Source organism: Penaeus japonicus, unplaced genomic scaffold (genome assembly GCF_977035675.1).
Source record: "Penaeus japonicus unplaced genomic scaffold, GWHDUDI00000001_assembly GWHDUDI00002134, whole genome shotgun sequence".
Lineage (NCBI taxonomy): Eukaryota > Metazoa > Arthropoda > Malacostraca > Decapoda > Penaeidae > Penaeus > Penaeus japonicus.
This window is the reverse complement of record NW_028236536.1, coordinates 1-10,364: the sequence shown is the minus strand read 5'-3', so window position 1 is coordinate 10,364 and position 10,364 is coordinate 1. Positions and strand designations below refer to the sequence as shown.

The 10,364-nt window shown below is 31.6% G+C and overlaps 3 protein-coding genes across 3 annotated transcripts; all 3 read left to right on the top strand.

Moving 5' to 3' along the window:
- Positions 1–4,532: 4,532 nt before the first annotated feature.
- On the top strand, positions 4,533–6,221 carry LOC147466290 (putative inhibitor of apoptosis). Its single transcript, XM_086535698.1, has one exon. The coding sequence runs from the start codon at positions 4,533–4,535 to the stop codon at positions 6,219–6,221; it is 1,689 nt and encodes a 562-aa protein (XP_086391824.1).
- Positions 6,222–7,422: 1,201 nt separating this feature from the next.
- LOC122263241 (uncharacterized) lies at positions 7,423–8,688 on the top strand. Its single transcript, XM_086535696.1, has one exon. It carries the CDS (start codon positions 7,423–7,425, stop codon positions 8,686–8,688), a length of 1,266 nt encoding a protein of 421 aa, XP_086391822.1.
- Positions 8,689–8,930: 242 nt separating this feature from the next.
- On the top strand, positions 8,931–10,356 carry LOC147466289 (baculoviral IAP repeat-containing protein 3-like; the record flags this gene model as incomplete). Its single annotated transcript, XM_086535697.1, has 3 exons — positions 8,931–8,956; positions 9,187–9,264; positions 9,648–10,356. Coding segments are annotated over exons 1-3 (813 nt in total), but the record flags the coding sequence as incomplete, so codon positions are not given.
- Between the last annotated feature and the right edge of the window lie 8 nt (positions 10,357–10,364).

Here is a 10,364-nt window from a genome sequence, read left to right as displayed (position 1 = left end):
CATCAATCCTTTCAGATAATGACGATAGCGAATCCTTAACCCCTCGACATGATACATTATCCACCACTGAAAAAACTATAGATGACAAATTACAATCCCATAAAAAGGATACCACATATCCTATGAACCAAGGAGAAAAAACGATACCCCCCTTTAATTACATCAAATCTATAAATGTAGCACTAAAGAAAGATGTAGTAAATTTTATAAAACAAAAAGAAAATAACAATAATAATAATGGTAGGAATAGTAAATATCAAAATATGGAAAATATTGAAGAAAAAGCAGAAAATATCATAGAGGTGTTAATGGATTTTGCAGTAACATGTAAAGTACACAAGATTAGCGATTATGAGGCAAGACGATTGATACTTTCAAAGATTTTACAGATGTGTAGAAAGGAAAGATGTATACAATTGTCCGAGGCACTTCAAATTATAACTTTATATTCTAAGATAAAAAATACAATATTTCCAAATATACATCCAAATCATCACCATGATAATAACGGTAATACTAACAAGACCCATCCTATTTTCAAAAATGATGATGATTTAAAAATGTTTATTGATGACCGTTATAAAATTTACCATCCGGGTGAAAAATCGGCCAATATTGAAGAAAAAAAAGCAAGACCACCATATATTATACAAATGGTCAAGTCGATAACCGATTCTAGTAATACGTCAATACACATTCCATCATTATTAGGTATTTATCCGTTCATATCACCAATTAAAAAAACCTTAACCAATATTGCTTTTCATTTATGGAACGATTTTCATGATATGATATCTCCTGATTGGGCACGGTATAATAAAGATTTTTCCTACGATAATAATTTTTTTGTTGTGCTCATTGTAGACAATATCATACACAAGAGTTTATCGTGTATGGCAAATTTTTGCCGAAGTATTATTGAGAAACTATCAGTTCGTACAATAGAGACTCTGGCATCGAGAGGAGCACTAATGGCGGAAGATGCTTTGGTGACGGTTTTCTCCAGGATGGTACTATCTACCGCTCAACGACTTGCAGTAGATTTCTTAGTACGAGGAGCACTCGTTACCGCATTAGAGATATTTACAGAACTTGTAGCGTTGGTAGCAGGAATATTGGATGGGATTGGCATTCTTTTTATAGTAGGAAGTATTTTAGGTATGGTATTAGATCTGGCATTGAACATGGCGTGGTACGAAAATGTTATGACACCGGAAATCCTAGCATCTCACGTTAAAAATTATGTGACCGCCTTCAAATCTACAACGGATTTAACCACTGGGGAAATAGCTCCGGTGACACCTAAAGACTTGATTGAGATTGCAATCAATTCAGAGATGAACAACGCGGATGAAAATGATCACAATACATCTAATGGTAACCAGGAAGATGATTACGAATCATTTTTAAATACATATTTTGATGAAAAACCACTCGTCGGATCAAGGACTGATACGTTTTTACAAGAAGCCTATTTCGAATATCTCGGTACAAAGACTATGAACAGTTTAGGACAACCTTTATCCAGAAGACCCAATGCTACTGTCACGACTTTTTTAGAAGGAGGTAAAGAAAATATTATAAAGTTATTACATACTGGTTCAAAATATACTGATATGGTAAGCTATAACGCGTCACGTGTAACGGCTTATAATCTGGAGAGTAAAGAAGATAAACACCATTTTACCAGATTAAATTCATTACAAGATTCAAGCAATACAGCTAAATGGACAGTGTTAGGCGCTGGTGTAATATTGTTAATAGGGTCTTTATTTCTCATATTTTGCATTTTTACATCACAGTTAAATGAAATTGCAACAATTGTGTTTTTTATAACGTTACTCGTTTACATATTTCTATTTAGAAAATCATACCTTGCGGTAATCAAGACAAAATTAATTATTCATGATTTTATTAAAAATTCTTTATTATTCAATTTGAATGAAACGAATTTAATGAATTACAAAGATGTTGATAAATTGAAAGCAAATTCTGCCTCTATTAGATATTTCTTTTCAGAGTTCACCAAACCATATACTAATTATCTTTTAACTCGATGAACAGTTAGAATAATACATATATATATATTAAAAACTGACCAGTGGCCTGAGCGTATCGTTCAGAAATACAAGATTTTGCCGAAGCATGATTTTATTATTTAGATTTGAGTGACCATGTTCGTTGTTTCTACTGTCTTGGTGGTACCCAAATTGCCCCTATGTTTTTTTTTAAAGAAAAATAAACAGTTTCATCCAAAGTCGAGAATGAGCCCTCATCTGTTCATGATGTAATGGAATCTAATGATTTAGGAAAAGAAAAGAATCCTATGATAAAGACACATAAACAGGCATATGAAAAAAAAAGCATGTGTAAAATATGTTTCACTGAAGAAAGAGATATAATGTTTCTTCCGTGCAATCATATGATTGCTTGTGGAGAATGTGTTGCGTGCTTGCAAATATGTCCCATCTATAAAAAGAGAATTGAATATGTGGTTAAATGTGATGTATCTTGCTCTTAGTAATGTTATTCATATTAATATATTATGTATATTTGATTATTTATTTACCAAAGACACTGGACCTTTGTATATATGCATCTGACATTACATGTATATATATATATAATGAGATAATAAAATGTATCTTGACGATGAGGGTATATTACTAAACTAATAATTTAACAAAAAAATTATGTAGAGTTAGGGACATATAATTATATATATATAATCATTTCATAACAAACATATAAACTAAGCTTGCATCTATTTATTGAAATACAATATATATATATATATATATATATATATATATATATATGTTCATTATTAGTATTAGCTGAGAAGAGTCTACAAACATAATGAATCCGACAATGGAGTATTTACATGAAGAAGACCGATGGGGTACATTCAATCCTAATTTTATGAAGCGACGACTTCCCATTAACACTCGGTTAACGGCTAAAGCTGGATTCATTCATACCGACAACGATGTCAAGTGTTTTCTTTGTGAAAACATGAAAAATATCATAGGATCAGATGATATTATAAAGATTCACAAGAAGAGAAGTCCCGGGTGTTCGGTTGCACAATCATTACATGGCTTTGAGAATCTTCAGAAATCCAAAAAGAAATACTTAAGACATTTAGTTATTCGACATATCCTAATGGGAAATGTTATACTGTTTTAGAAAGGGAAGAATTTCGACTACAAACTTTTATTGATTGGCCACTTGATTGGTTATCTCCTTCAAACTTAGCTGCTAATGGATTTTATTATACAAGGATAAAGGACCATGTTGAATGCGCCTTCTGTAGAGGAGTAATCGGTGAATTCGAAAAGAGTGATATAATAAGAGAAGAACATGATTTGATAAGAGAAAAACATAAACACGTATCTCCCAATTGCCCCTTTATAAATGGGCATAAAACAGAAAATGTTCCCCAAATTTTCTCAAATATCTTTGAAATATATTCAACAAGAAAAGACAATCCTAATTACAAATATAAGTCGATGAAAGCTGAAAATAATTTTTATATCCCCTATTATCCTTGTTCGGAGAGGGATTTTTCGACAATAGAAAAAAGACTAGCAAGCTTTGAGAAGTGGCCTGATTGTCTAGTTCAGAAACCACAAGATCTCGCCGAAGCAGGATTCTATTATGATGGTGTGGGTGACCAGGTTCATTGTTTCCACTGTTGTGGTGGTCTTTGCAATTGGGAAAAAGAGGATATACCTTGGAATCAACACGCCAAGTGGTATTCAGACTGTCCATATCTTTACTTAAAGAAAAATATAAAATATATTGAAAATAAAAATGAAATAAAAAAGACCTTGGATATAGATGAAGATTATAGGAGGAGTCCCTTGACGGAATTGAATAGTAGCGAACTCTTGATGGAATTAGATATTGTTAAATGTGTAGTAAGTATAGGTTATTCCATAAATATCGCTAAAGGGACTATGAGGAGACATGTTACCAGTACTGGTTGACCCTATTTAAGATTAGATGAATATACTGATGACATGAATCAATTGTTGACAAAGAGTCCTAGAATTATGAAACCCGAACCACCATCAATCATAAGTCCTATCATAAGTGAAACAAAATATGCATATATTCGGTCACTTTTATCTAAAATAGAGTCTAATCTTTCAGCTACAAGTAACGATACTTTGAATGCAACCTTACCATAATCAAACATAAAAATCAGAAGCATAACACTGCAAAAAAATAATAGACAAACTACTCTTTTAATAATTGTCTAGATGATACCATAAGATGATATATATATATCTAATGTGTATTATATAAATTATATAACATATATAAGATTGTGTAAAATATATAAATAAAATAAATAAAATATATAATATCATAATTCTGAATATCATTAATCTGATTTATATCCTGAGTCGGGGATACATGATTATATATATACATAGAAAAGCTTGTATCTTTTTAATGAAAAACAATACATGTTCATTGTCAGTACTATTTGAGAAGAGTCTACAAACATAATGAAACCGACAATGGAGCAATTACACGAAAAAAACCGATTGGATACATTCAATCTTATTCCTATCAAGGAACCATATCCCATTGACACTCGGTTACTGGCTAAAGCTGGATTTATTTATACCGACAACGATGTAAAGTGCTTTCATTGTAATTTAAAGTTAGACATGAAGAATATCATAGGATCAGATGATATTATAAAGATTCACAAGAAGAAAAGCCCCGAGTGTTCGTTTGCGCAATCATTATATGGCTTTGAAAATATTCAGAAATTCAAAAAAAGACCTATAAGTAAAGTATCTTGTAGAAACTTGGCTTATTCTTATAAGGAAGGTATAATTGGTTTAAATTGTGAAAAGAAACGACTAGAATCTTTTATTGAATGGCCAATTGATTGGTTGTGTCCTTCAAACTTAGCTGCTGATGGATTTTATTATACGAGGATAAAGGACCATGTTGCGTGTGCCTTCTGTAGAGTAAATATTGGTGAATTCGAAAAATGCGATACAATAAATACGATAAGAGAAAAACATAAACACAAATCCCCAAACTGTCCCTTTATAAATGGGCATAAAACAAATAATGTTCCCATTTTTTTCTCATGTTTCTATACATCATATGGATATGAAGAAGACCTATCACATATGAGAGAAGATGATTATATAATTGGTATCCCCTATCAATCTTGTTCGAAGAAGGAATATTCGACATTAGAAAAAAGACTAGCATCCTTTAAAGATTGGCCTGAATATCTTGTACAAAAACCACAAGATCTCGCCGAAGCTGGATTATATTATGAGGGTGTGGGTGACTATGTTCGTTGCTTCCAATGTTCTGGTGGTCATTGCAATTGGGAGAAAGAGGATATACCTTGGAATCTACACGCCAGGTGGCACCCAGATTGTCTTCATCTTTATTTAGAGAAGGGTATAGAATTTATTAAAAATGAAAATGATAAGGCCTTGGATAGGGATAGAGATGAAATTGATAGATGTGAACTCTTGTGGGAATTGGATATTGTTAAATGTGTAGTAAGTATGGGTTATTCCATAAATATTGCTAAGGAGACTATAAAAAAACATGTTAATGAAACAGGTTGGCCTTATTTAAGATTAGATGAATATATTGATGACATGGATCAAATGTTGATAAAGAATCCTAAAATTATGAAACCCGAACCACCATCAATTATAAGTCATATCATAAGTGAAACAAAAGATGCATATATTCGGTCACTTCGGTCTAAAATCGAGTCTAAATTTTCAACTACAAGTAACGATATTTTGAATGCCACCTTATCACATGAATCAGAAAACACTGAAAATCCTACATCTCTAGAAGCTTTACCCGAAACAGAAAACATTGAAAATCCTACATCTCTAGAAGCCTTACCCGAAGCAGAAAACATGGAATGTGATATCGAGATTCTACAGACAGACCAGGATCCCACTGAAGAATGGATGAAATATATTTCAGGGAAACATGTTACCGATGAACATAGAAAAGAAGAAACAAAGACACCTGAACAGAAACGGGATAATCCCAAATGTGAAGTGTGTAAGAATAAGAACGCAAAGGTATTATTACTACCCTGTACACACATGGTCGCTTGTGAATCTTGTGTTATTGATTTGCCACGATATCCTAAGTGTCCTAAGTGTAAATGTGGTATCCTTCGTATAATGAAACCTATTACATTTTAATGATATTATGAATATATAACATTAATTATGAATCCTTACCAAGGATGACAAGCTGCTTTATAATATTATATTTAGGCAATATCATAAGATGATGATATAGATAAATAAAATATGATTAATATAAATCTGAATTATTTCCTGATATATATATCCTAAAATAATAAAATATATCTTGACGATGAGGGTATATTCCTAAACTAATAATCTAACAAAATATTATGTAGAGTCGGGGACATATATATATATATACATATGTATATACATAGAAAAGCTTGAATTTTTTATTGAAATACGATACATGTTCATTGTCAGTACTAGTTGAGAAGAGTCTACAAACATAATGAAACCGACAATGGAGCCCTTACACGAAAAAAAAAACGATTGGATACATTCAGTCCTAATCCACTCACAAGTAACGATAATCTGAATGCCACATTATCACATGAATCAGCTTTACCCGAAACAGAAAACATTGAAAATCCTACATCTCTAGAATCTTTACCCGAAATAGAAGACATGGAATGTGATATCGAGATTTTACCCGAAATAGAAGACATGGAATGCGATATCGAGATTTTACAGACAGACCAGAGACCCACTGAAGAATGGACGAAAAATAATTCAGGGAAATATGTTACCGATAAACATAGAAGAGAAGAAACAAAGACACCTGAACAGAAGCGGGATATTCCCAAATGTGAAGTGTGTAAAATCGAGAACGCAAATGTAGAATTACTATCCTGTGCACATGTGGTCGTTTGTGGATGTTGTGTTATTGGTTTGACATGTTGTCCTAAGTGTCATCGTAATATCCGTCGTAAAAGGAATCCTAATATATTTTAATATATTTCAACATTATATGTACAATTAAACATAAAAGTATAAATAATAATATCATGAATATATAATATTGATTATGAATTTATGATTGAATATATATATATATATATATTTTAACCAAGGATAACAAGCTGCTTTATAATATTATATCTAGGTAATATCATAAGATGATATAGATAAATAAAATAAGATTTAACATAAATCTGAATTATTTCCTGATATAAAATTGATACTCAACGATGAGGGCATATGAAAATAATGGAATTTAAAGCTAGTGATTCAACATTAACGGATATAATATAGCCATTGTCATCACTTAAGGACGGGAGACACCATCGCATGTGCGTTCTGTTATGAAGTAATGAGTAATTTCAACGAGGGTGATATACCAAAAGAAATACATGATAATAAATATCGTCACTGTCCCACTCTTAGAGAAAATTATGTCTTTGATCCAGATTTTTTACTCAAAACCGAAGGAGAAAATATTGACCCTTTAAAGAGTATTCCGATTATCCGGTCTTACACGGCAACATCTCGTAGATTGAAATCTTTTAATAATTGGCCTGAATATGTCATTAAAAAACCACAAGATCTTGCCGAAGCTGGATTTCTTAGTTGTAATATAAGTGACCATGTTCGTTGTTTTTACTGTGGCGGTTGTCTTCGTAACTGGAAGAGTGAGGATATACCATGGATTGAACACGCCAAGTGGTTTCCACAATGCCACTATCTTCTTTTAAAGAAAGGTAAACAATTTATTGATAATGTTCAAAGACAAAAAACAATACAATTTCCCGTAGAAGCAGTGAACAATATATCAGATCAAGACATGGGAATATTGATGGAATTGGATATTGTCAAAAATGTAATAGCTATGGGTTATCCCGTATCTGTTATCAAATATACTCTTAAAAATCACATTAAACAAGCTGGCTGGCCCTACTTAAGGGAAGAACCTTTCATTAATGATATAACAAAAGTTCAAGCTACGAATAACGGTGATTCCACGGATGTTTCTGAAACTTCAATTACGTTATTGTCTTCTAGACATACTTCTTCTCCTCCCTTTTCACCAATCTCTTCGGTAAGTAATATTGTAACACCCACATGTCAAGCATTTATACCCGAAGCAAAAGACAATAAATACAGTATCGAGACTCTACCCAAAAAAATTATCGAAGTAATGGAAATAGATGAATCGAGAAAAAATGAATCAAAGGAACTCTCGAATGCTTGTGTCTCTTCATTACAATCTAGAAAAAAAGAAACAAAGACACTTGAACAATTACCTAAAAAGCTCAAACGCAACAAGCGAATAGAAATGAGTAGACTTATATCATATGAGAAAGAGAATCTACCAACTAGTAAAAAAATTATGAAAAAAGATAAGATATTTCATCATAAGACACCTGAACAAACATTCAAGGGACTCAAGTGTAACATGAAACCAGATATATATAAAGGGAATTTCAAGAATAATAAGGACCGATGGAAAACATTTAACTATCGACAATACTCCATTGATAAATGGCTAATACCTATGGCTGGATTATATTATTCTGTATTTTTAACCACAGATATGGTAGCACTTACAGACCTGATTTTAAAATATTTATTAGATTAAGAAAACATTAATTTCTATTAACCGTTATGGTATAGTCAAGATGTAATTACTTGATCTTTAAAGATTATAAAAATAGGAATATTCTTAAAGAATGAAAACATGACATTATATATATATATATATATATATATATATATATATATATATATATATGTATCCTGTGTATATCTTGTGAGAATGTGTATATCCTGTGAGAAGTAATCCTGCGAGAGAAAAATAAATATATAACGAAATATTACATGATGTTGAGGACATATGGAGATATACTGTTATTATAATGGAAATAATTGCGCTTGACGACAGAAACGAGTCATCCGCATTTCCAAGTCACCTGAACAAACATTCAAGGGACTCAAAAGTAACATGAAGCCAGATATATATAGAGGGAATTTCAAGAATGATAAGGACCGATGGAAACCATTTAACTATCGACAATACTCCATTGATAAATGGCTAATACCTATGGCTGATTATATTATTCTGTATTTTTTACCACAGATATGGTAGCACTTACGGACCTGATCTTAAAATTAAGAAAACATTAATTTCTATTAACCGTTATGGTATAGTCAAAATGTAATTACTTGATCTTTATAAAGATTATAAAAATAGGAATATTCTTATAGACTAAAAACATATAAATAAACTTTATGACAAATTGTAACATTTTATATATCCTGTGTATATCTTATGAGAATGTGTATATCCTGTGAGATATAATCCTGCGAGAGAAAAATAAATATATAACGATATATTACTTGATGTTGAGGACATATGGGAATATACTGTTATTATAATGGAAATAATTGCACTTGACGACAAGTTAACCGCTACCGGTATGTACAAGCGTTTTATCATACATGATAAAACATTGAACACATAAAGGTCGTGATATTGACGATGCTTACGGATAAGGATAAGGAGCTAATCCATAATAATTTTTTTCATGAACAAAACAGGGTGAATACATTCAGAAGATTTACACTTACCGATTATGATATATACAAATTACCCATACACCATGTACTATTGGCCAAAGCTGGATTTTTCTACATTAACAACCATATAAAGTGTTTTACTTGTGATTTAACAATTGATCTGAAAACTATTAGAACATCAGATGATATTATACAAATTCACAAGGAGAGAAGCCCCGAATGTCTGTTTGCACAAAGTTTATATTCCTTTGAAAATATTGAGAAGTATTGTAAGCCTCGTATACATAAGGCTTTTACCAAAGGTACCAATGGTGCTCATTACAGATTATATTGGGAGAAGTTTCGATTAGAGACATTTACCAATTGGCCGATCGATTGGATATCACCTATAGATTTAGCTGCTGATGGATTTTTTTACTTGAAAGTAAAAGACTATGTTAAATGTATCTTTTGTGATATAATATTAATTATGTTTGAAAAGGGTGATATAGTAAGGAATGAGCATAAACGTCTTTCCCCTAGATGTTCCTTTATTTTAGGGGAATTTACATTAAATGTTCCTAATGTGAAGATGAACATTTTCGATAAGCTGTCAGATCGAGACACATATAAGCCCTCCCCAGAGAGAGAAAAATTATTTGTAAAGGGTGTTTTGAAATATACTACTTCTAAAACAAGTAATATGACGAAAGAAGAAAGACTAGAAAGCTTTAAAGACTGGCCTGAATGCGTTGGTCA

Excerpts from the sequence above, each read along its gene's own strand:
- LOC147466290 (XM_086535698.1), top strand. The coding sequence starts at position 4,533 with ATGGAGCAATTACACGAAAAAAACCGATTGGATACATTCAATCTTATT.
- LOC122263241 (XM_086535696.1), top strand. The coding sequence starts at position 7,423 with ATGAGTAATTTCAACGAGGGTGATATACCAAAAGAAATACATGATAAT.